This window comes from Schistocerca cancellata, chromosome 4 (assembly GCF_023864275.1).
Source record: "Schistocerca cancellata isolate TAMUIC-IGC-003103 chromosome 4, iqSchCanc2.1, whole genome shotgun sequence".
In the NCBI taxonomy this organism is placed as follows: Eukaryota; Metazoa; Arthropoda; class Insecta; order Orthoptera; family Acrididae; genus Schistocerca; species Schistocerca cancellata.
In genome coordinates, this window is record NC_064629.1 from 812,244,422 (window position 1) to 812,272,160 (window position 27,739).

Below are 27,739 nucleotides of genomic sequence, written 5' to 3' on the forward strand. Positions count from 1 at the left end.
TCTGGTGAAAAATATGGATTTATTGAAAGGAAACTGAAGCAATCACACTGGGAACAGTTGACAAAACATGATTTTCATTTGGATAGCACTTCCTTAATAACCATATAGAAAAGTATGCACTACTCTGCAGATTCCATTATCAGTGCACTTTCAACAGAAGTGAAAAATTTTAGTACTAAGTCCAAGATTTTCAAATTTATGTCAACAGATTTCCTCTGTTATCCTGAAAACCAGTTACTCATAGTATTTTAGAGCTTTCTGCTGGAATGTGTCACTTATTTATATCAACTATAACCAATATTTTGTTTCCACACATCTTTAATTTTGTAACTTACTTACTTTCATATACAGAGTATGTGAATTATATAGTGAAATGTTCTATGACTATGTAGCTGTGGTTTGCACAGTCTGACAGAACCTGACAATTAATAATTAAAACTTTGCAGGTCCTTATACTCAACATGATTTTGATTTTCATTCTTCTTCCCCTCCCTCCCAAACACTAACTTCCCTGAATTGTGTAAGATGATAATTCGCTACGCTAACTCGATTCCCCGCATAGTTGCAGCCTCTGTTTTGAAAGGGAAGAAAAAATAAAGAGTTTCGTTGACAACAAGGTCATCAGCGAAAGAGCACAAGGTCAGGTTGGGGAAGGAAATCAACTTTCTCTCTTTCAAGGGAACTATCTTGGTATCTGCCTTAAGTGATTTAGGTGAACCACACAAGACCTACAGCGACATCACGAAACAGAAATTTGAACCCCATCTTATCATTGCACCATGTCATCCAGTTTTAATTTTGACTAATCTCTGTTCTTCAAATGCCTCCACCTCTTGTCAGATTTCTGCATCTACCTTCCTTCCCATACCATTCCCATCTCTTCTCAAAGTAGCCCCTAGATGGTCAACAATATTGCACAATGATCTTGTGCAATATTACTGATTTTCTCCCTATACTGCTCAATAATGTTGTAAATGATATTGTGCAATAATAATGTGGTTCAGAATGTTGGGCAATAAAAACATCGCTGATGTGATAATTACTCTGCTATGCTACAAGCAGAAAAAAAAGTAAGATGAAAAACTGGTTCAACAAGCATCAAAGGTCACTGATGAAAACTTGTTGAGAGAGTTGAGGTTGAATGAAGAAAAGATTATCATAACTTTTTGTGTTGTTTGACCAACATTTGATACATTAGTGGGAATCGTCTCCCCATACATTGGCATCCCCATACATACGCAATTGTCTTCCCCCCCCCCCCCCAAATTTCTGCGGACGTCTACATACCCATCATCAAACAATAAAATAATACAATGAGACACACAGTTGTATCAAGCCAGCAGATATCTATTATGCTGTGATACCCTCCTAATGGCAATTTTTTTGAAAACTTGAAATTTACAAGTGCAGTTTCACCCTACATTATTTGAGACATAGTTACAGAATTGTGTCATGCAATAATATGAGCCAGAATGAAATTTTCACTCTGTAGTGGAGTGTGCGCTGATATGAAACTTCCTAGCAAATTAAAACTGTGTGCCGGACCGAGACTCAAACTCGGGACCTTTGCCTTTTGCGGGGCCAGGGCTCTACCAACTGAGCTACTGGTCCAGTACACAGATTTAATCTGCCAGGAAGTTTCATATCAGTGCACACTCCACTGCAGAGTGAAAATTTCATTCTGGAAACATCCCCCAGGCTGTGGCTAAGCCATGTCTGTGCAATATCCTTTCTTCCAGGAGTGCTTGTTCTGCAAGGTATGCAGGAGAGCTTCTGCGAAGTTTGGAAGGTAGGGGACAATGTACTGGCAGAATTAAAGCTGTGAGGACGGGTCATGAGTCGTGTTTGGGTAGCTCAGTTGGTAGAGCACTTGCCCGCGAAAGGCAAAGGTCCCGAGCTCGAATCTCAGTCTGGCACACAGTTTTAATAATATGTGCCTTAAATGATTATTTTTGGGCAAGTAGGGTTTCCACAGAGATAAATATCACAACTTAAATTAATTAATTTAAAAAAAAAATCTTCCTTTGTGGCTGTCCCTTATATTTTCTGGGCAACAAATCAATGACTCATAATTCTGACCACTTCTGTTTTTGTACTCATCTGACCTAACATCCCACAGCGTCAGCAATGATTTATACATTTTGATGCATTCTAATAATAATGGTTCTCTGTCTTGCTATGAACTCATTTTACACACAACAAAAAACTTAACCTCACCTCCACGGTCTGAGTGAGACTGTCAAGAATATTGTCAATACTGCCCACACATGGCACAATATTTCCACAGAGCACAATATGTTTTCAAAGATATTGATGTTCTCAATATTATTGGGCAACCACTCAATCTAACTCTTACATGGTCAATATTATTGCACATCTGGGACATACTGTTAATATTATTGAACATCTAGGGGGCAACTTAAGCCTCAGTTTATACTTCTCACTGCACAGGATGAGTCACTAACTATTGCCACCAAGAATAACTCCGAAAGTATGATAGGAGCTGAAAGGTTTGTCAGACAAAAGTTGCGTGGGACAACAGGGGCCATAATATGACGATGGTTTTTTGTTGCTAGGTGTGGTCGCTTCAGACATGAACGTCAACTTTGTTTCTTTAAATGGGATGCTATAGTTTGGTACTTATTTTCTGATAGCAGCTATCGAGCCGAATCCAACGATGTGTAACAGTAAGGTCTTTGAAGGTCAACAAAGGTTAAAAAGGTGGCATGAATGTACATTTTCAGATGTTCGAAATGATGACCATTGGTATCAACGCAGTGCTGCAATCTTCTCATCATGGATTAAGTAGTATTCCTTATCACATAGGCAGTTATCGAAGTACATGCTCTGGCAATTCTCTCTCGCATATTGTCAGGTGTAGTTGGAATGTCTTTATAAACAATGTCTTTTACGAATCACTACAAGAAAAAATCCAGAGGCATCAAGTCCGGCAAACGAACTGGCCACGACACATCTCTTCCGTGTGCAATCCAACGATTTGGGACTTGTCTATGTAAGTCATTTCTAGCCATCAGCGAACAAAGTGCCGGCCACCCATTGCGTTGATACCACATTCTGTTTCTTGTTCCTAAAGGTATTTCTTCCAATAACAAATGTAATGTTTCTTGCATGAATATGGTGTACTTCCTACCATTAAAATTTCCTTTGATGAAATAGGGACCTATAATTCTGTCCTCCAGAATCCCACACCACACATTCACCAAGCACAGTTTTTGGTGTACAACTTGCCACAGCCAACACGGATTTTCGGTTGCCCAATAATGCATGTTATGCAAATTAACATTTCCATGGTTCGTGAATGTAGCCTTGTCAGTAAATAAAATCAAATTAATAAATGTGTCATCCCTCTGAATCTGGAGTTGAGCCCATTGGCAGAATTCAATGCGGCACATACAATCCGTACCAGTTAATTCTTGGTGGAGACTGATATGGTAAGGATGATATTTATGGCGATGCAGAACACGAACACTACTACTCTGGCTCATACCAGATTCCCTTGCGATATGACACGAACCAACACAAGGATCTCGAACCACAGTGGCAAGAGTACCAATTTCCGTTTCCTCATTGGTAACTTTCCTTTGCCAGATACGTTTCTGATGCATTAAAGATCCAGTTGTTCTCAATTTATCATACACATATTTAAATGTACGATGTGTAGGGTGAGTATGTTGAGGATATCTTTCAACATATAAGTCTCTAGATCCCACTGAATTTCGTTGGCATTCTCCATAAATGAGAAGCATATCGACTTGTTCTTGGAAGGAATAAATCATTCACATTAGCTTGATTCGACGATACTAGTCTTACTACTCCTATTAGTGTTGCATTGAGAAACTGTCGAATGGTGTTTACGTGTCAATGACACGTTTAGATGGATATGCCATATTTGGCAAATATTTACTATTTGCATGATATACAAGAGAGAATTGTCAGAGCATGTGCTTCGATAAGTGCCAGATAAGGAATACCACTCAATCCATGATAAGAAGATTGCAGCACTGCATTGATACCAATGGTCATCACTCCGAACACCTTCTGTAAATGGACGTTCATGCCACCTTTTTGACCTTCATTGACCTTTAAAGGCCTTACTGTTACACATCATTGGAATTGTATTAACAGCCATCATTGGATTCGTCTCAATGACAGCTATCAGAAAATAAGTACCAAACTACAGCATCCAATTTAAATGTTGACCTTCATTCTCTAACGGACCCCACATAGCAAAAAATTTATATTATAATAATAATAATAATAATAATAATAATTATATTATGGTCCCCATTGTCCCATGCAACATTTGTCCCACAAACGTTTCAGCTACTATCATGCCTTCGGAGTTATTCTAGGTAGCAATAGTTAGTGACTCACCCTGTGTATTTAAACCCTCAGTACCACACTAATCCAATACCTTAACATTCTATAATATGACTGAAACAATCTGCACTGCAACAGAAAAAACAAAATCACTATCTCCGCATCAATTATAATCCCAGTGATGTACAGTGTTTCAGAAGTAGCACATGCAAAACTATACATATAGAACAGGAAAAAAGTCATAATTACACACAGGGAACGATATTTCTTTGATTACTGAGTCCAACATAACAAATTACTTACAGTTTCTTCTTCTGACCATTTCTTATCAATGCCCTTAGGAACAGGACATTTTACCAATGCTTGCAGTGCTTTTCCTGGGTCATAGCCCGAATCGTGCAGCTAAAGAAAAAGAAACATTCATAATTGTCAGAGTGTACTAGTCATATTATTTACATGGAGATTAAAGCACTGCCACTCACCACATCCAAAGCATTTATTGTGGTGTCATCTCTGCTTGCAGCAACACAGCCATCATCTGGTGAGCCACCATCACACATGCCAGCAAATGCAGCCATTGATCTCGCTGCCCTCAAATACATAAGCAAATCTGTATCAAGTGTCATGCAAGGCACCCAACGCAAATCTTCACGTTCTTTTTCCCATTCAGGATCTGAAGACTGCTCTGCAATATCAGAAGTTGACAGCAACGCTGGCCGATACTCAGGTAATCGGGCCTGTACAGTGTAATAATTTACATTATTTGTGGTTCATGCATTTCTCAAATGCAGAGACACGATGACTATAAGGCATAAAATTATTAGAAAATTGACAAGCATCATACAAACCTGATGTGACGGTCCCACCCTTATTTCTCCTTGTGTTGAAGCCATGCTGGACTGAAAGCAGAACACAGTCACAGGTTCTATGGTCCCAATTCAGTACACAACTCTCACGACCTAATAAAATAAAGAACAATTGTTTGATCATAAATTATGTTCTATAACTAACTGCAGTTGATCAACTATGAAATCATAATAGTGAAGGATAATTAGGGTTCAATGTTCCATCAAGAATGAGGTCGTTAAGAGATAGAACACAAGCTTGGAATGGAGGAGAATGAAGATGTAAACTGTGATTGTCCTTTTCAGAGAAACCATCCCACTATTTTTTTTAAGTGATTTGGAGAAACTACAAAAAAATTAAATGTGGGTGGCCAGGCAGGAATATGACTGGCAACCTTCCAAACATGAGTCCAGTGCTTTAAAAACTGCACCACCTCACTCAGTTGGCAGAAAACAGTCTTACTTCTGTTCATATCTATAAATAACTAAATGACAGATGTTATTAACCTTTCTTTTCCAATTCACAAAATGGGAACCATGCAGAACTTTCATCACTATGGTCCAATAAATTGAATCAAATGAAATACAGTACAATAAAGAAAATATATAATCCTGAACCATCAAGAGTCCACAGTTTTCTGAAGAGTGATACAAATAGAGGAAGAAGTAAGAAAATGATCCATACAGATAAAGGGAGACACCTGATACGTAATACACTAGCCAATGCTTGAATGTCATCATCATCACCACCACCACCACCACCATCCATTTTTTCACATACCGTCACTCTCATCCCACGTCAACTTAAATATACGCACTTTCAAGAGCACAATAGTGGCCCCTGTTGAAATCTTGATTGTGGTCACAGACTGACTCGTATCATAACCCGAGGCCTAGGTTACGATGGCTGGTTGTGAGTTGAAAAAACTGATGAATGTGAATGCAAAATAAAATTTGTGTTATCAGACTGATCTGTGGTGTACCATGATGTCTACATTTACATCATTTTAATGCAATCTGATACATTTAATACACTTTTGTTACAAAAGCAAAACTGCAAGATAAATTCACATAACCTATATTAGATAATACACTAGTCTCCTACAAATATGTTAGTGCATACTACGTACATATACCATACATAAACTCTGAAAAATACAAGGGGGTGGGGGACACTATGTAACTCTTACTGACTTGATGTATTTGTATGTAAGGATCACACCTGTATGGTTATTAATGCCAATATTAAATATCTAAATTGATTTCATACAGAAATAAAATGTGTACGTTAAAACTTGAATGCTGCTGTTACTTGAGACTGTCGTCTCAGTACATAGAACACTAGCACCTCCCAATAACACCATGGAATTATATTGATTTACAGAATTTAGGAGTTGTTAACTTGACCTCTGCAATCATTAATAGTAAATCAATATTTCACTATCACAATTCAAACACTTGCGATGCAGGAGGTCTGCATATGAAACATAAACGTTGTAGCCATACCCCATAAAATTCAGTCATCTGAATTGGAATTTTTATTTGCTATCAGTAGGCAACTTTCCACTAATTAATGTGTGCAGTGTGCTTTAAAGGTGAATGTTCTATGCAGGAGAGGCTGCTAATAAAACAAAAGCAAGGGGTTAATATCTGGCTCCCACTGTTTCATACAGCAAAACCTAACAGACATCACCATTGTATCAGGCATCCCCATTGTCAGAGTCAAATGCTATCACACCATTAGATACTACTGAGTGATTTGAGACTTAACCCAAGATAACAGTACTCAGGCTAGTGATAAGGAACTTCACACTGTGAACTTTCCCCCCATTTTTCAACCAATAGCGAAATTTTTTCCCACCAACTAGCTTCCTACAGCCAAGTATCGTTAGTATCAGATTAAATTGCATTACCAATCTGTGCTACAGAGGTTGGTAGTGGTCTGAATATCAACAGCTGCAGCACTGCTCACCTGCCTTAACTGCAGAAAGAATCACTTCATTCCACAAGTAAACATCCTGCTTCCTTAGATGATCTGAAGACCATGAAATACATGCATCAGTGATGATGAAATGATTCTCACTAAATGTAAGTATGAAATAACATACTATTTAAGAACTTTGATGAAATGAGATGTTTCGCTTTTTGCTCCTTGTACAGCCCTTGCACTTCATCTCGAACTTGACTGCGTGGAGGTACAAGTATTTCTTCAGAAATGTTTCATATGCCACCTGCATCTGGAGGAGACAAAGGTTTGGCGGGACCAACACATACCATCTACTATTGGTTTCTTGGCATGGTTGCAAAAAAAAAAAAAAAAGGTGTCAATTTTAGTGTAAAGTCTTACATTTTGCTGCCAATTTTCCCTTTGTTTCAGCTGATGATGTTGCTAAATTCACACCGCCTCTTTGATTACGTTGTCCCAGATGCCTACGCCACACTATTTCTCCTTCTTGCATTAAGGCTCTCTAAGGACCATATTTCAGTTTCAATTCTTAATCCTTTATCATTCTCTTCTTTCATCCAATATTCCTTCTTTTTCCTGTCTTCAGACAACTTGTGCCAGTTTTCTTTTCTTCCTGACTTGGAATCGCTCCAGTTTTATAGTTTTTCTCTAAAACTCTCTTTTTTGCAATACTACTACTTCTCATATGCTTTACCTTTCGTAATCTCTCAAATCCGGGTGGTTGTTAAAGCAAGGAAGATTGGTGTTTATGTCCTACTGAAATTGAGGTCATTAGAGATAAAGCACAAATTTGAATTGTTTCAAGGATGGGGAAAGAAACTGGCTGTGCCCTTTCAAGGGAACTGTCCTGCCATTTGTCTGGAGCAATTCAGGGAAATTAAGGAAAACTTAAATCTGGATGGCCGGATGTGGATTTGAACCACCATCCTCCCAAATGCGAGTCCAGTTTGGTAACTGCTGCACCACTTCGCTAGCTCCACGTGATTGTTAATTTCTTCTCCCTATGTTATTTGAAGATCTGCTTGGGGAGTCTGTTGTCATCCACACTATAAATATGTCCAAAAATACGTCTCTTCTTCTTTATTGTTTCTGATAAATGTCTTTTTAATTTCCAAAATGCTGCATATTTCAGAAGGCCTAATAATTTTTGTATAATTCTTCTTTCTAATTTATGAACCTTAAACTCTAACATTAGACATTTGCTAGCATACAAGCACTGGATTTGCTACTTTGTAGTGCTTTAAGTTTTTTAGATAAGCACTTTTGGGTGTATGTATTCTTAGTTATAGCTTATGCCATTTCCATCTTATGTATCCTTTCCTCTAAAGCAGATTTTTCTGAACTATTTTCTTGAATAGTCTCCTATACATATCTGGATATTTTTACCTTTCCTATTTGCCCAATATCTGTTACTTCATATACTGGAGAACTTCTTATATTTGTAAGAAATTTTCTTTTCCCTGCAGAGATTCTTAAACCTGTAACGTCTCTTCAAGAAGACTGACTCGCACTTCTTTTATTATCAGTCTTTCAGAAAGTCTGGCAATATCAGTCGTAAATGCTACGCAATTTACTGAAACACCTTTGTCGTCATCCCCCCCCCCCCCCCAAGAGTTGCAATATTTTGGGTTCTTTCAATTTTTCATTCCAAATTCTTAGAATTGTGGAGGTAAACCACCGCCTTACCTGACACTTGTATGATGAAATGTTGAGTTCTTTCACACATACACTTCACTTCTGATACTGTTTTTATCAGAATTTCTTAAGCTAGGTTTGCCAACTTAGTTTTTACTCCAAATTCATGGATTACTTTATCTAGAGCTCCCTTATCTACAGAGTAAAAACTTTTTTAAAAAAATCAATAAACATTAAAAGTACATCTTTGAAGTTTATTAATCTGTGATGAATTTGTTGTTTTCATTTCTGTTAAACATCTATGTGGTATCTCACCATCATATTTACTTGTGACAGTAACATATTATTACCACATGACTACAACTCCATAAACAACAACTGCCAAGACTACTGAAAGAGAATAAACATTTTAATAACCAGATGGACAGTTCACAATGTTGCGGTGGGGGTGGGGGAAGGAGACATAACGGCAAAAGGGACTTCTAAATACAGCTCGCCGGCTTGGCAGTCCAACACTGTGAGCACTTACCCACGACGACATTGCTGTTGTAGTCTGCTCTTTATTGCACTTCTCGTTCTTGGACTCACTTTTCTATTTTGCTTTCTTTTCGTAGTTCAGTACACATTCTTCCTGTTTTCATGCTGGATCTGTGTTCAGTTCTCGACGGGCTATCCACTGAGCCATTTTACAACTAAATCTGAGGGGGAGGGGGGGGGGGGGGGGTGCAATGGGGAGTATGATTGGGAGCATCCATGTATTAAGCTCATCCTATCAGTTCTGCCATAGCTGTTGATAAGTTAGTATTAAGATATGACAGGAAAAGATGAACATATAATGGTCCAAAGTCTTGCTGAACAGATTGTTTGTACAGTCTGGATCAATACATCAAATAAATGTCTCCAGTACGTGAAAATAGTATTCATGTCACAGTGACATACTCAGCAGGTTCAGATAGTTTAAGAGAGAGAACATGATTTTCAAGTACAGGGTGACCCGAAAGTCAATTGACATTTGAAAATGCACTAATCCATGGAATAACGTGGATAGAGAGGTAAAACTTGACACACGTGACATGAGGTTTTACTGAAACCACAAATGTGTGCAAAAGCCGGCCAGTGGGTGGCACTGGACAGCAAAACGTCAGTGACGCCATGATGGGTGAAGGTATGCCAGTATGTTACAGAATCACTTCAGCCCCAGCCTGATTGATCAACACCTGCTGGAAATTAGGACTGTAATGCAGGACAGCCCTCCACCCCATATTGCAACAAGTGTGAAAGATCTCTTACGCACATTGTTTGGTGACGATCACATGCTGAGCCACGATTTCCATCATGCTTGGCCTGTCAGGTCCCCAGACATGTGGTCCATGTGATTATTGATCATGGGGTCACCTGAACTCAGTCTACCAGTCATCCAACCTCATTAAGGATGTTAAAAGACGTCGGAGGGCAATTTCTCATCGTACCTACTGATGTGCTGTGCAGTACCGTTCACAACATTCTACCTTGACTACAGGTATTGTTGATGAATGAAAGCCAACATACTGAGCATTAGTTATAAAAACACTGTCTTTACTAAAAATCAATTGTTATGCTACTTATTGCTTATGTATCACATGAAGTGCCATCCGTTGGTCATTTTGTGCACCTTTCTTTGGTTTGGATAAAATCCCAGGCATATTTTCATTTTATTAGCTCATTATTTACATACGAGGAGTCTTGTTTTGGCAATTTGATATTTTCAAGTAATCCTTCAATACACATTATACATGTTTTTATATGTATTATACATGTTTTTTGTTTGCTGGCTTATGTATATTTTAATAGATATTTACATTTTATGTATCACAATATAGTGTCCTGGAGTGTCTGTTAGGAATGTTTCTAAGTTCACATAATGTTGAAATTTGTCAGAAGTCTATGTATGGTGTGTACTTTTTTATTTATATGTATGTTCTTTTGACAGTGCAAGCCGCTCCAGTGACACATGTATGTTTTCAATGAATTTACAATTCATATTTGTGGAATTTCTGTGATTATAACTACATACAATGATCATGTTATTCTGTGTTTTATCTATTGTGCAAAGATATAATTTGTGTTGGGAGTTCTACTGATTTGATACCAAGAAATAAAACAACAGAACTCTCAACACAAATTCTATCTTTGCGGAATAAATGAAAACATAGAACAACATGATCTTTATAAGTTGCTATTATCACTTATATTCTGCAATTATCAATTGTAAACACATATGTGTGACTGGAGCTGTGAAACAAACATAAGAGCAAATAAAAAATTGCACACCACACATACAGCTCTGATGAGCTTCAACAGCACAGAAACATTTTCCACATCACTCCAAGACACCATACTGTGATACAAAAAATTCAACTATCAAAATACAAGTAAGCAAACAAACTTATATTTTTATAATTTCATCCAAAAAACTGTATACTGTATATAGCAGAAGTACTTCAAACCAGCCAATTGCTGAAACAAGGTTCATCATATGTAATTAATGAGCAAATAAAATCAATGTGCAGCAGAAAATGGAAAAAACTTAATATGTAAAAAATATGTCAAAAACCTAATATGTGAAAATTGATTCTCTGGACTTCCCAATAATGTTTCAGAAAAAGATCAGATTTTTTCCTCTGAAGGACTCCCAGCTATGCTCACAGAGCATTTTCATAACTCTCTTGTATTGATCGAAATGACTAGTTACAAATCCAGCAACATGCATCTGAATTGCTTTGATGTCTCCATTTAATCCAAACTGGTGGGATCCTGAACATATGAACAGTGCTCAAGATGTATTACACAAGCTATCTTATGTGATGTGCTACATTTTCCCAGAACTCTCCCAATAAAGCATAACTAGCTACCTAATTTCAGTGTATGTTCATATGCTCATTTCGTTTCATGCCATTTGGCAATGTTCTCTCTCTTTCATTAAATGTGTTCTCCGAAGGGTATTATTTAGATGTCCTCCATATCTCTCTGTCCTGAGCATCCTCCTTAATTTACTTATTACTTCTTCCTCTCTTCACATCTGTTAATATTTCAAACCTTATTCCTCCTCTCCCTCTATTTCCTTCTACTTTTTCCTCAATGATGCTCTGTAGTAGACAGTTTCTACATAATATGTGTCCCATCCAAGATTTTTCCACTTTTGTAACATTCTCATGAAATCCCTCTCCTATCCTACCCCGCTGAGCACCTTCTCATTTATCACTGCATAGATCCATTTCACTTTATGCATTCTTCTCCATAACCACATTTCAAATCTAGAAAATATTTTTGTTCTTTCTGTCTGATTGTACATGTTTCAGAACCATAAGACACTACACTCCACACACAACATTTGGCGAACCTATTCCTTGGTGTAATGGGGATGTTTCTGGCTGTCGGCAAACCTTTCTCCTGAAAGCTCTCTTTCCCACAGAGATTCGACATATCACTTTCTCTGTACAACTTTCATTGAATGTTATCAAGCTACATTAATAATGTCTCTCTAATTCTCATCACTTTCATTCTAAACTCTTTACCCACACTTACAATATTCTGTATCATTACCTGGAGCTCTACCTCCATTTCTACTACCACAATTGTATCATCAGTGTACTTGATGGTTTTTATTCTTTCTCCTCCCACTAAAAGTCTTTTGGTCTTTCCAAGGTGTTATTAATTAGCTTTTCAGCATATATATTGAAAAGTGCTGATGACATACAGGAATCCTGTCTCACACCTCTTCCAATACCTAAATCTCCAGTTTCATCTTCTTCTACTCAAACTACCATGTTCTGACTCGTATAGAATTGCTTATCTACCTTCCAATCTACACCAGTATCTTTCAGAATCTTCAAAAGCATATGCCAGTCAATTCTATCAAATGTTTTTTCCCAGTTGCCAAAACAAAGATACATTTCTCTAGTCACTTCCAAAAATCTTTATACCATCATCCTCAGGCACCCAACTGTATCTCTGGTCCCCCTTCTTTTTCTAAGACTGAACTGATCTTCACATATATTCTCCTCTAATTTCCTCTCTATTCTTGTTAGCACCACTCTGCTCACAGTCTTGGTGACATGCAATATAAAACTAATTATTCTGTAGCTTTAAATTGATTGTCATTGCATTTCTTTGATATGAAAGCCATTATGGACTTAAGGAGATATTCAGGCCAGATACCTACGTCATATATTCTATTGAATATATGTGTAATTCTAGTTGTAGAATCATTGCCCAAGACCTCCAGTTCCTCAAAGAGTATTTGATCACAGTCCATCACTTTCCTTTCCTCATGACTCTGGATCACTTTATCCACTTCCCATTTTTCTGTTATTGGTCCTCAGTGGTTTCCATCACATTCTCATTCATCCTCTAAGTGTAATCACTCATGATCAGCCGTAAAATCATACAGAGTATTCGTTGTTACCTTCCCTTCTTGTTTAGCATCCCTTGAATTTTTATACACTTTGCAGCTCTGGACATTTCATCCATTACACATAAAACAGAATACTATTAACACAGTTTACAAACATTACAGGATTGTTTCTCCCACTCATCCACATATTTTTTTGGCAACCTGCCATTCATTAAAGCAAACAGAAATTCTGCCCAAGTCTTTATCAACACCCCTACACTGTCCAGTACACAACACTGTCTTTAGTAACCAGGCTCAGATTGCTGACCACACTACCCAACAGATCATTAATCAAGATGGAGAACTGGATTGTATCACACTTCCCTGGAGCATTTTCGATGTTCCCTTCATCTCCGATGAACACTTGCCAACTAGGAAAACATGCTGGGTGATATTGCCTTAAGAGTATTCACACCATTCATATATCTGAGAACCTATTCCATAAGCTCTGACCTTGAATAGGAGTCTAAAATGTCATACACTGTCCACATATCTAGGAATATACGAGAGCATGCTGAAAAGTAATGCTTCTGAATCTGTAATGTGAAGACTCTAAGCTTTCTGAATAAAACAATTATTATTAATATTCTACACCTTTAATTTCTACATCTACTAATTTTTTTCTCAACAGAGACACCCTGGTGACAAACACATTTCTCACAAAGAGAGACCAATTTGTTGATACTGTCACTGTAGAATGTTTGACTTTGTTGATGGAGCCAGAACCTCACCTCTGCCTGCACCACTTCATCAATCAAAGTGACGTCCTCAGGGGTGTTCTTTAAGTTTTGGAAACAGATGAAAATCAGATAGAGACAAGTTGGGACTGTGTGGAGGATGATCAATGACAGTAAATCGAAGGTGTTGGATTGTTGCAGATGTCACAGCCCTCCTGCATGGTATGGCATTGTCATACTGAAGGTGAGGGTGCTCCATGTGTGGACAAACTCTTCAAATTCGAAACTAGATTACAGAATGCTGTTTCTAACGCATTGGCATAGTTACATTACACACCATCTTACACGTTACGATTCAGAGTCCTCTAGCAGCAGAGGGCTGCACATATGTAGATATGAAGAACAAAGATGTTAATAACTTCTGTTTTGTTTTAAAAGCTACGAGTTTTCACATAAAAAATTCAGGGGCACTACTTTTCAGCATGTGCTCATAGAACCTGCCTGTTGGCCCTCATCCAAGGTTCTCAGAATATCATGTGTAAACTGAGTGGGTGAGCCGTGTCTCGCACAAATGATGTTTTCTGAATCCCTGATGATTTACAGGCAGTATGTGTAGGTACATTTTGAGCCATTTATTTTCATTTTATTATGACGACAAACTTTATACTATTTAGAGATGACCCCTGGATGAATAAATCAAATCAAACTGCCTTGACCAACATTGCCACAGAGCTTGTGTGTGTTATATGCCCAAACTCAACATATGAGTAACACTTCACCCTATTGTTCTGTGTCGAAGCACTAGAAGCAGAGTTTCATGAACAATAAAGTACCTTACTGATAAGGTAGCTCAGTATCTCAATGTCGACATAGTCACTGGACAGGACATAGACCACTGTAGCTATCCAATGTTCCTATTTTGTAACACAAACTGTGTCCATGGAGATAGCTTAAGATGCAAATGTAATATGATTTATATTATTCATTAATGATGAAAAGTCACACACAACGTGGAGACAAATGCATACATATTCCATCATCTTGCAGGCTTGCACCTGGGATAGTATTATTTTTTCCTCTGATGTTTTGGTGATAACCTTACAGCTGTCTTCAAGGTGAGTCACTGGCAGAATTTATTCCACTTGACACAATACGGTGGAGTAAACAAGAGTATGTCAGAGAAAACGTTGTCGGCAACGAGAGCATGAGACATAGACACAACTTTATACATCTAAGAGTAATAAAGAACATTGGACCACAGCTATCATCCACCCACTACACAAAAAGGGAGATAAGAGCAACCCAGATAACTACAGAGGAATCTCTCTCCTAGATTGCACATATAAAATTCTATCCAAGATCCTATATGAAAGAATCAAGTAGCAATTAGAACAGGAGTTAGGGGAATATCAGGGAGGTTTCAGACCATGAAGAAGCTGTGCAGAGCAGATAATTAGTTTAAAATTGATTATGGCATACTACAAGAAACGGAACAAACCTCTGGCAATAACATTTGTAGATTTTAAGACGGCATATGACTGTCTCCACAGACCTTCAGTATTAAAAATTTTAAGAAATCTAGGACTCCATCCAAAATTAATTATAATAATACAACTCACTCTAACCAACACCAAATCAAAAGTGAAGTTTAGAGGAGAAATTTCGGAACCATTCCTCATAAAAACAGGCTTAAGACAAGGTGACTGCCTGTCACCATTACTTTTCAACTGTGCACTGGAATACATAATGAGAGAATGGTACAAGGACAATCCAAAGAGGATAAGAATTGGAAGCGCAAAAGATGATATTAGCTTAAACTGCTTGGGATTCGCTGATGATCTTGCTCTCCTAGCCAACACCGTTCAAGAAGCCAGGCAACAAGTGAAATCACTACAAGAAATAGCAGAGAAAGTAGGCCTTAGAATATCATTTGAAAAAACGGAGATTATGCTAACTGATCCACCACTTGCAAACAAAATTACAATAGGAGAACAGGAAATCAAAATTGTTGATAAATTTAAGTATTTAGGCGAAATAATAACATACAATCTAAATGAGAAGCCATCATGGCAAAATAGAATAAAAAACTGAACTATGCAAATTACATTACCAAAACTACATACAACAAAAAAAGCCTATCTATAGATGCAAAATTAAAACACTATAAAACAGTTACACAACCAGAAATAACGTATGCAGCTGAAACTATCTTCAAAACAACTAATACAGCAGAAATTGACAGAATACTAAAAATAGAAAGAAGAATAATTAGGACATGTATAAATAAACAGTATAAAATAAACGGACATTGGAGAATAGCATCAAATGAAACAGTATATAAGAAAATAGAACCAGTCATGAGCACAATCAGGAAGAAACGCATCTCATTCTTTGGACATCTGATGAGAACTCCAGAAAACAGAATTAGTAAAAAAATAATACAAAAATTGTGGAATAGCAAGAGCGACATTAAATGGATCACAGAAATTAAGGACGATATAAAAGAACTTCAAATTACAGTAGATGACCTAAAAAACAAGACAGAGAAAACCAGAATACTGCAAGACCTGCAAACCAGACTACAAATGAAAATCAATAAAAGGAGAACAGGAAGAGTTGTCTCAGATGAAGAAAGAAAGAAAATATCTGAAAGAATGAAGAAAGAAAGAAAATATCTGAAAGAATGAAGAAATATTGGGCAGACAGAAGAGCAAAACACCTTTCATATAAGAATAGCCTCTAATAATTATATTACCTAAATATATTAAGTTATTTTCGAACCAAATTGTATCCATTTGTAACAACTTGTTTAGAACTTTGTATTTTTGACTACAGTGGTCCAATGAAGGCCATAAAATAAATAATAAAAAATAATAATAAAGAGCAAGCACAGTATCAGCACATGCACAGTGTTTGCTGTCTGCAAATTATGTGGTTGATTATAACATTGGATGGCATGTGTCAGACTAATTCTATAATATGTAAAAAATATTATTCTATGCACACCCAAAACATGAGGGAATATTCTATCCATTGGGAAAACCTTCAAGAAATGAATACATGCTGCTACTGGTGAAGTAACACAGTAAGATGGGTCATGGGTAACGCTTGGATAGCTCACGCACTGGAGCACTTGCCTACGAAAGGGAAAGGTCCCAGGTTCAAGCCCCAGTCCAGCACACAGCTTTAATCTCCCAGGAAGTTTCAATACATACACATCTTACCTATGTGATTAAGCTATTCTACACATTTGCTGAACCAATATGGGTTGCATTCAATAGAAACAGTGATTTATCATTAGACTGAAGTAGGCCGAAAGGCATACAGCTCCACATAAGAGACCACCATGGATCCAGTTGTCTTGTGTTCTGCCAATAGTACTCTGCCCAGCGGGAGTAAGTTTGGGTGAGAGCACACACTCATGAGATATCTACAACATGCTTCACAGATTACCACTAAATGACTGGAGGAGGCAGAAGGCTATCCCTTGGCTACATCTGCGCATGTACACTGCAATGCAATCAGTAATAGGCCATCATAATGTTATGTTTTATGTACGATTATGGAATAAAAGGAATAGATAGAGTATACACTGGTTAGGGCACATCACTCGCATAAAGACAGCTCCCTATGATAGATAGATTTCCAATAGGCATAGTTCATATCAGTTCAGGCAGGCTAGGAAAAAATCTTACCTTCATAGTCTTGGACGTTACTGAATTTAGTATATGTTAAAATGAAGGCCTAAGTAACGAACACTTTTTTTTTTCTTTCTCCAAAAAAATTTCTGCTCTGAGATACAGCCCTCCAAAGATGACACTGTGCATACCATTTTGAAGATGTGAAGTTTTTAAAAATATTTAAAATGCTGTATATCTGGAAAAGTTCTAGATATTTTGTTGGTTTTTTTAATATGAAAGATAACTGCTTTATGAGTACAAAGAAATCCTCCATTTGGACTTATCTGTCAAAGTTCTTTTACTATGCGTTCTGAACTTTTTTTTATAATTAATGCAATTTTTTTTTCAAAAATGTCAGTGTATAAAATTTTAATTTTTTTCTTTTCATTGGGACCATATAGTTCTACATTCCCTGAAAAGGAGAGCTTCCATTTTTAGGTTGAACAGGTTTTATAAACAACTGAAATTTTTGCCATGCATAAAACTTGTTTTTTATCACATAAAAGGCTCATAAAAATCAAAACCTAGCATTATTTAACATAATTTTAGTTTTGAAAGATGAGTAAGAGACTCATGGTTCCAAAATGTATGTGGAACGTCCAAAGACTTACAGGTTTCAATTTATACAACTTCTGTGCGCTCTGTTTTGTACTGAAATTAGTCAGTCAATGAACTAAAAATGTGTTCCACTGCTTCAGAATCTTCCTTTCATATAGAGTGATGCCTTCCTGTGGAACCAATAGGAACTGGAGCACTTAACAATTTTCAAAACATTGTGAACAGGAATTGAGCACTGATGGCGTTGTTGCTGTCCAGCTGGAAACCTATATCCAGCAGCTGGTCCATGTGGTAGCATAAAGTTCACTACAATTTCATTTAACCCATAACTGCTGTGTATAATCTCTCCAATCCACCAGTCAGTCACAGTCACACACACATGCCACAAACATCCCTCTTCTCAGGTTGTGAATCTGAATATTATCCTGCTGTTTCTGAGGTGTTGGCCAAATGAATGAAATTTCTTCTTTTTTGCTCTTTAAAGTGCGTGCAATATGAGTTTGCCCATAACTTGGAGTCCAAAAATGTGTCTTCTGAATTCCTTTCACAGGAGCAGTTTGCTTGGACCATTCTTCTTTCTTCTGCTCACAGAATTCTTCGATTTCATCTTTAGACAAAAGAATGAGGGCTGTGGCTGTGTAAGATTTCACAACTCTCGTAAAATCTTCAGTATTCTGAATCACAGCTGAATTTGGTCTGGAAAGATTATGTTTTGTAGCATGGTGCTTCAACAGACCTCCTACACTATCACAAAGCCCCTTCCTGTGACCAGTAGCACTGTATACCCAGTCAGTTGGCACAAGCAACTTAAGTCAATTCAAACAGCTGGTAACGATTTTTAAAATGACTAGGAGCACCATCACAAGTAATGACAATCTTCTCTGCCCCTGTTTGCAGTTGAAGAATTTTGAGCATTGGTAGCAAAGCATGTGCTGAGTCATGTCCTGTGTCATCACTTACAACTGCAACACTTGTGGTCTTGTTTTGAAAATATGTCACTCCTGTAAAAATTGAAACCTGGTTATTACTCCAAAGATACCCTTGTACTTCTTGTGGGAGGATTACAGACCAGTTCTCAGCAAAATCACAGTGATGCACTAAACATAGTTCTTCAACCTCTACACACCCTTTCACTTCTGCAAAGTGTTGTTGTTGCAATATCTTCAGATGCTGGTGTGGTACTGCTTTCATTGTCCATTTAACAAGTTCATCAATGAAGCTGTCAAAGGCAACAGTTTTCTTAATTAGTTTATTTTCCTACCATGTTGCATATGTAATTTATGCAGAGTTATCTGCTACGTCTTCCAGGCCAAGTGTCTGTAAAGACAGTCCTACCTTTCCAAGACAATCATTACATTCTTGAAACAAGTAAGTCTCTCACTCTACGTCACAGACTGCTAATGACTTCACACTCCCAACCAAGGTGTCATATGTCACATACTCCAGTACCACACAAAGTTTAAAATTTTCACAGTACACGCATAAACAGACATCTCTAGGTGCGTGTGGAACAACCCACTTAGGTTGTAGTACATAAAATTTTGATATTCCAATATGTGAAATTGTACAGTTGCTCTTATAAATTGGAAAAGTTCTTTAATACTGCGAGTTGTGTACCTCTTCACTTTCACAACTTTTTGACCTTCAACTGTTACAGTTACAGTGTCTTTCTTGTTGGCACTCTGGTGAGAACAGTTCAATTTATCTTCCAGATAAAATGACTGCACTATTTGAACTTGAGCTGCTTCTACAGGATGACCATAATAGGGATCTGGTATTCCAAAGACTGCTTTTATCACACCTTACATTTCTTGATTTGTCTACCATGTACTTTGATACTGATGGAACATGGTTCAAAATTGTTTTCTTTTAAAATATCTCTGGAACAATAGTTTAAAACTTGCACCTTCTCACTATAGGATGCACAACATTCAACAGCTGAATTGATATTTGTGAAAAATTCCTGGCAAGAGGTGCAAGAGTGCTTTGGAAAATTTTCTTCTGAAGATGGAATTTCTACTTTGAAGAGTGTGGTCAGTTTTGCTGTAGTGCATTCATCCAGAACTTTAGTAATTTCTCTGCACTTTCTTGATGCATAGAGCTCATGACTCGACTTCACTGACCACAGTTTCTTAACAGGACTTACATCTACCTCTGTAGTTGACTGATTCATGGTATTTAATTCTTCCTCTACTGATGCAAAATCTGCATCATCTGCACATGGGAGGCTTCACCTTGTTCAGATACTATCATTGTTGTTATTCTGTCAAGACATTTAAAACACAAAAAGTCACCACTGAAAAAATCTTCACTTTGAAACAGAGTCTTCAAATGAGAACACTTATTCCCAACCTGAACAAAGTCTGTTTTCTGTTTGTCTCATATATCACTCTTTTTATGGATATGCAAATAGTCAGCACACTTTATTCTTCTGTGGCCCCAGTCGGAAGACATTTCAAAGAGTCCTTTTCACAAAACAAAATGCAACTGTGCCAACTGGCAAATTTCTCACGAAAACACAGAACTCACTGGATGATCTCAGATTTCTTAGAAGCCTCTTCAGTAAACAAATTAGCACTTAACAACTACAATACAGAAACTTGCAATGAAGAACCATGACAAAGAAACTGACAAGAAACTGCAACAAAGAAAGTGATAAGAAATAACTGCAACAAAGACAATATAAATAAACATTGTAACAAAGAAATTAGTAAGAAACAACTACAGTGAAGACATACATTACCCTTGAAAATTAAAAAAAATTATCTTTTAGAATAAAACCTGACCAACTAAAAAGTGTAAGCTCTTCTTTACAGAGAATATAGTACTACATGGTACTAATCAACAGAAAAAATCTAACTTTTGCTGGATTGGCATTTTTGAAAAAAAAAAAAAAATCTGTAAACTATAAAAAAATTCACAAGGTGACAGTAAAAGAACTTGGACAGATATGTCCAAATGGAGGATACCATTGTAATCATAAAGCAATTATTATCTTTCAAATAAAAAAAAACAAACTCTAACAAAATATCTAGAACTGTTACAGAGATACGGCATTTAAAAAAATTTTCCCAAATTCACATCTTCAAAATTATGTTCGCAGTTTCATCTTCGGAGGCCTGTATCTCGAGGCAGAAATTTTTTGTAGAAAACAAAAAAATACGTGTTTTTTTCTTACTCCTCAATTTTAACATACACTAAATTCAATAACATCCAAGACTATGAAGGTAACCCCACCTCCCGCATGAAGTGATATGGATTATGCCAATAACAGCATCTAATGCTCACTCTATAAGAAAAAGTAGAATATAATGGCAAACTGCTGATAAGGAACTGACTTTGGCCAAGGGTGTGGATAAGTTGAACATATACTGACCTACTACAGGGAATTTGAGGACACAACTGACAAAAGTGAGATGAACAGGAGGTCACACACAGGAGATAAATTTTTGTTAAGGAACATATTCTCATAAAGGTAGCCTTTAAGGATTATTTGCAGCAGACATCTGCAAGACCCTGAGAACATTTTTCTAAGGATATGTTCAAATGAATTTATAACAAGAGTTCAAAGAGGCTATCCCAAGTCACAATACACGCCTGAAACCCTGACAGCAATGACCATCCAACTGTGTTCAGCATAGAAGGTCTTGTTCCATGTTGTGAAATGCATCACTGATTTGTGGTCAACAGAAGCGTCCAGTTCCACCTGTCTGCTCTGATCCGTGACATAACGGTGTTGTGGTGTGGGACATCACTAGGGTGTAGTGTTTTTGAGTTGGTTGTGTTTGTAGATGTCACGTTGTTGTATTTGATGGTGCCCTCTAGTGGCGGAAGTGGACATTCTGAGTTTACGTGTGGCATTGGGTTCATTTGAGTTTCCACTGTCAATGTGCTAACGTGGTTTTGAGTTTAGGTAGTTGGTTCGATATGTGGGTTGTGGAAGTGTTTTCAATGAGTTACTAAGTTTTTTTTGTTTTGTTTATGTGTTCGGCATTTTTGTGAGGTCCGATTAGTTTGGTGATTGTTGTGCAGAAAGAAATCCAAAAAATTATTGCTTTTCAGTTACGTTGGGATATGACAGTTTTCGAGTGTGTGCTTCAGGAGATTTTTTGTTTAGTGTGTGTGTGTGTGTGTGTGTGTGTGTGTGTGTGTGTGTGTGTGTGAGAGAGAGAGAGAGAGAGAGAGAGAGAGAGAGAGAGAGAGAGAGAGAGAGGGGGGGGGGGGGGGGGAGGGGGGGGCAACCTAAGTGGTATTGCCAGAGGCTTGTTGGTAAGTAATCGATAGCTGCGGTTGAATGGTTGAATTATATAGGTCAAGGGAAATATCTGATTCCTGTGGTGGAGTTGGTGTGATTATTTGTTTTAGGCTGGTGTGGTATTTTTTTATTGTTGTATATTTAGCTTGTTCCCTCCCTAAAACCCCGACAATTTTCTGGAGTTGTCCCATTAGTTTCATTTTGGGAGTGAGAGGTTACTGTGTCATTTTTATTTTTGTTTGCATTTGTCAGCATATGTACACAGTGACATCATTGTCGCCATATTGTACACGCAGGAACTATGCATTTCCTGCATGGGTCAAAGCAGATGGATAGAATCTGACACTTCTGTTATGACATGTTTCTGGCAATCAGCTCTGTCCTGGAGATTGCAGTAAATTACACAACACCTGAAGTACCCTAAAGAAAAATTCTAAGAGTGTTACACCATCAGTCACATGTACTTGTCAAACAGGTCCTCCTCAAGCAATCAAATGCTCCCAAACTCAAAAGTTAACTACACATGCACAACATTTAAATGTGCTGAGGCTCCATTATGATGGAGCCAAAGGTTGCCGTGCACAGAAAGTGCCACTGTGTCCAGGAGTTCTGCAAATATAGCATTTAGAAACTGATGGTAAGCTGCTCCCATTACACAAACTGGCAGAAGTACAAGTTCTAGAAGGTGTTTACTTATCATTCCAATCCAAATGTTAACAAGATCTACAAGAAATTATATATCCCATATCTGACTATCCCCACTGTTAAAGTAAGTGGTACACGTATAGTAGCTCCTCTCTGTGAATAACACTTGCGTGTGTGGAGAGCACATTATTCCTATTTTGATGAACAAACCACCGTACAGAGTCCACATAAGGTACAAAATCAGGTGGTCCTAATGACAATAACTTCTGACTGTGCCTGCACATTTAATAAGTTTCACCCATGCAATACAGTTAAGGGGCCTATGTGAGCTGTGCCCATCACTCTGGTTGTAAATGAATGAATTAACCTGTTTACCACATTATGAAAATCCATTGTTCTTACATGGCACCTTCCGCCATCAACATGCTGAGGATAAAAACAGTTATGAAATACACAAACCTATGAACTAAAGGTCTACAACCAGAATAATTATTTCTACAATGTTTAAATACTAGTTGGCTACACTGGGTTACATGAAATAATGAATGCACCTCACTTGTGTACACTTCTCCCAAATGACAGATAAAAAAGAAAATGTCCCTTAACAAAAACTGAGCCTCTGTGTGTGACCTATAGCCCGCGAAGTCTGTTGGGTTCTGAAACAAACTGCATTTCAAGTACTATAATGGCATCAGAAACAGATATGCAAAGTTATGATTTGAACACCGACCAACTAACAAATTCACTACTTTTTCCTGAAAATCCATAAACAAGTAGCTCAAAAACAGCAACTTCAGCAAAATCACAACAAAAATGAGACTACACTTAGAAAAGGAAATGGTGACACATTACAAAAAAAATGACACTGTTACTACCAAATTTTCCAATTCGTCAAAATGTTACGTGTTTTAGTATTACTATTTTATTTCAAGATTCAAATACTACAGGATTAACTATGCATTGAAATCACACCCAAGATAAATTTGCAAGACCACTAAAATGAGGTAAATCATCTTTCAACTCTATGGGTATCTTGAACAGATGACAAGCCTGAAAAGAAACAAAAGGAAAAAAAGTCTAGGTTTAATGTGATGTCAAGGTCATCATAGTAAGAGTATAAGCTCAAACTGTGGAGGGGAGGGGAATTAAATCCACTTTATCAATTTCGAACAAACAATTCTGGCATTTGCCTCCACCGATTTTGGAAACACAGGAAGGCTAAGCCTGGGTGTCCAAGTGGAGATTAACACCACCGAATGTGAGTCCAGTGTCTTAACACCGCACTATGTCACATAGTGGAAAGAAAAGAGAAACATACAGCTTTTATGATGAATGACTGCAACATTCTGTCATCATCATCATTTATGTAAAAGCTATACAAAAATTTGCAAACATACAACAATATGGAGCAGAAGGAAATACCTCTCATAACATTAAATTCGCACAAGCATTGCCTACTCTGTTTACAAAAAACACTTCATAGCAATGACACACACCCAAACATAATTCTTACCAAATTGTTCCTGTATCACTTAAACACTGGGTTTGCACAACACGTTTTTGCACAACAACTCAGTGCACAAACTTTAAGCAAACCATGTGCTACACTGGATCTGATGACTATAAATGCCTCGTAACAGCTATGGATGGCATCAAACTCCAATCAGGCAGTCAACATATATCTGTACTTAAAGATTACAGATAATTACTATTCTTCTCAGTCAAAATAAGAAGCTTACACACAATGTAACACAAACACACTTCTTAGCAGTATTTTTATTTCCAGTAATCAGTTTACTCTGAAGAACAACATAAGTATTCAAGTTTCACTAACCACCTTCATCTCAAGGGTAAATTGTAGTCTCCCTTCTCACCAATGTACCAAACATAGCAATAAAATATTTATAAAAAGAGAAAACACACCAAGAAAACTGAAGAAACTATTATTGCCATCAGAATTAAGAAATATTCAGAGATTTGCCATAAACCATATTGTATTTGTTTCTGATTTGTGCGTTATTGATCATTAGTCATGCGACACTTTATTTTTACTTTCCGTAAGTTATTCGAAAATCCCAAGGCAATGTCTTATATCCAGAATGAGACTTTCACTTTGCAGCAGAGTGGGCGGTGATATGAAACTTTCTGGCAGATTTAAACTGTATGCCAGCCCAAAAGTCAAATTCAGGACCTTTGCCTTTCGTGGGCAAGTGCTCTACCGACTCAGCTACCCAAGCATGACTTGCAACCCGTCCTCACAGATTCAATTCTGCCAGTACCTCGTCTCCTACCTTCCAAACTTCACAGAATGAGCACTTGCCCTCGAAAGGGAAAGGTCCCGAGTTCGAGTACAGTACACAGTTTTAATCTGCCATGAAGTTTCAACATCATATATGCTGTTACTTCCATTAAGGTATGTGTTCGCTTTTCCACGAAAGGCAATCAACAAAGCACAATTCACTGAAATTCAAATATTTAATGCTGTTGTGACTGATACTCTACTCTCAGCTAGGACCACTGATGAAATTAGAAGTGGGTGTGTATGAGAAATGGGGATACGGTGATAGTTTACATGGGAGATAGATATCAACTGTAATGACCTGCATTCAGCTATATTCAAACTTGAAATTATGTTCAAAGGAAAAATTTGCATATGCTGAAGCAGAGAACTGGTCCTTGGTTTGCATCGTCCATAGCAGACCTGCTTTTCTTTGTTAACTTTTATTTCTCAATGACATTCTTGTCACATAATAAGTGTAACATTGGTAGGCATAAAACGAGCCAGCAGACTAACAAATTTACGATTCTAACACAGTCCTCTACATAAACAAACTTACATCTATATAGTTTCCTATTGATGTCATGTTATTGTTTAAAACAAACTACTGCCTCCATTTGGTAATTCTAGCCAGTCAAATTAACAACGTGTCAAAACCACATCTTCCTGTGTTATTCAGAGAAATATACTACGCACCAAAAGCATTTTCATAGAGCATGTTCTTTCTACACACTGCAAGCATCCCTTGTATCTTCTTTGTTGGGCTGTTACTCAACAGAACAAATGGCGCAGCAAAAACACATCATGATTTTCCATTATGACAAACCACATATTAACATCAGTACATCTATTCAAATTAAATTTTTCACGTTTTCTCTAAGCCACTACAGATTAAATGCAAAGGTAGTTGCTTTCGAAGTATCAATTTTTACGTTCCCCTAAGAACTCAGGGAACCCCCAGAATATATATAAAAATCGCGCACTTTGATCAACTCTTACGTTCTCTTCAAAATCCGCAGTAATGCTCTTACAGATGCAAATGCCACTTTAAAAAGCAACTCCTGGCTGTGAAACTCTGAAATTTGTGTGCCCTTCATACATTAATACTCTGTAAACATTTATATTACTGTAGGACAAGTCAGAGCAACACAAAGCACTTGTCTAGCACAAACGTGGCCCTCAGAACAAAAGGTGACGTTATTCGTGAGCCTCATTTGTGCTTCCATTTAAGATGCTACGGGTTGTAACTTCCAACGACTAGTACAAACAGAGGGACTGCTGCCAACCAGTCAGTATTTACATTGGTGACTCCCTAAGTAAACACAAACATGCGAAACAATCATTTATAAGGAAACACATGAGCCTGCAACGTGCGCCTACGTTGAATTCTGTATTGTGTGGGTTCACTATTTCGCGATTTCTAAATAAATGCGTCAGCTCTCACTGACTTTGCGTAAACTGATAATACATTGGTTGCATTCACTAGATAATGCGTTACGGATATTCAATTCCGTTCACCTAAAATGGTCATGAAGTAAATTCGAGCAGCAAAATATTAATCCACAAGTCCCAAATGAATAGCCAGGTTTTCAAAAAACTTATGCCATGGGCCTAAATCACAAAGGTATCGTGGAACTGTGAATACAAATGTAATCAATCAAGTCTCGATTGTGTTGCACTTATGATTAGAACAAAGATGAAAATGACATGTAAGTTTTGATAATGTTCGAAATCTAACGAAAGCTATATATGAACAAACAAATGCCTGTCATTTCTCATCCATTTACTAACGTTACTATCGTCCTCATTCTTGTACTCGCCCTTTTATTGTTATATCGAAGATCAACAAAACAATTATCAGACTCACCTGCGATAATTGATGTTTACAAAAACTTCCATTTCTCACTTTTAACATAAATTTTCTGAACACATCCTGAGCGAAACGAAGCAACAAATTACACACATATAACCACCATTGGGTATCACAACCATAATATCGCTAAAACTCGCAGGCATTGCTTCAGCGTAAAAAACACTGTCGGATTTGGTTACAATATTATGGTTACATGGGTAAACTGAGTCTCTATTTCGAAGAAACAAACACAGCGCACGAAAACAGACACATCATATTGTCTTCTATTTGCATCTCCTTCAGTCACTAACACACCTCCAAAACACAAGCAAACGCATCTCGACAAATCGATTTCAACCCCGCACCAAGATAATGTATATCACAGCCAAAGATATAAATTAGTATGCTACCAGAGCCTTTCGAAATAATTATGTTTTGTCTTGGCTAATATAAATTATAACTAACTTATGGTAGCAAACGTGTAAAAATAAACAAAGAAATTAACTCTATTCCATATGAGAAAGAGTCAGTCAATGTAGTGCATTTTGTTATCTGCGAGATTAGGTGCATCCTAC

At 37.3% G+C, this 27,739-nt stretch overlaps 1 protein-coding gene across 1 annotated transcript in view; it reads right to left on the reverse strand.

The window, feature by feature from the left end:
• Positions 1-27,474, reverse strand: part of LOC126184794 (arginine-glutamic acid dipeptide repeats protein-like) — a 186,906-nt gene extending 159,432 nt beyond the window's left edge. The window contains exons 1-4 of the mRNA XM_049927373.1: positions 27,180-27,474; positions 5,190-5,300; positions 4,824-5,078; positions 4,645-4,743 (exon numbers count right to left, since the gene is read on the reverse strand). Of these exons, the coding sequence (XP_049783330.1) occupies positions 4,645-4,743; positions 4,824-5,078; positions 5,190-5,234 (399 nt within the window). The 5' untranslated portion in view covers positions 5,235-5,300; positions 27,180-27,474. The remainder of the gene's footprint in view (positions 1-4,644; positions 4,744-4,823; positions 5,079-5,189; positions 5,301-27,179) is intronic.
• Between the last annotated feature and the right edge of the window lie 265 nt (positions 27,475-27,739).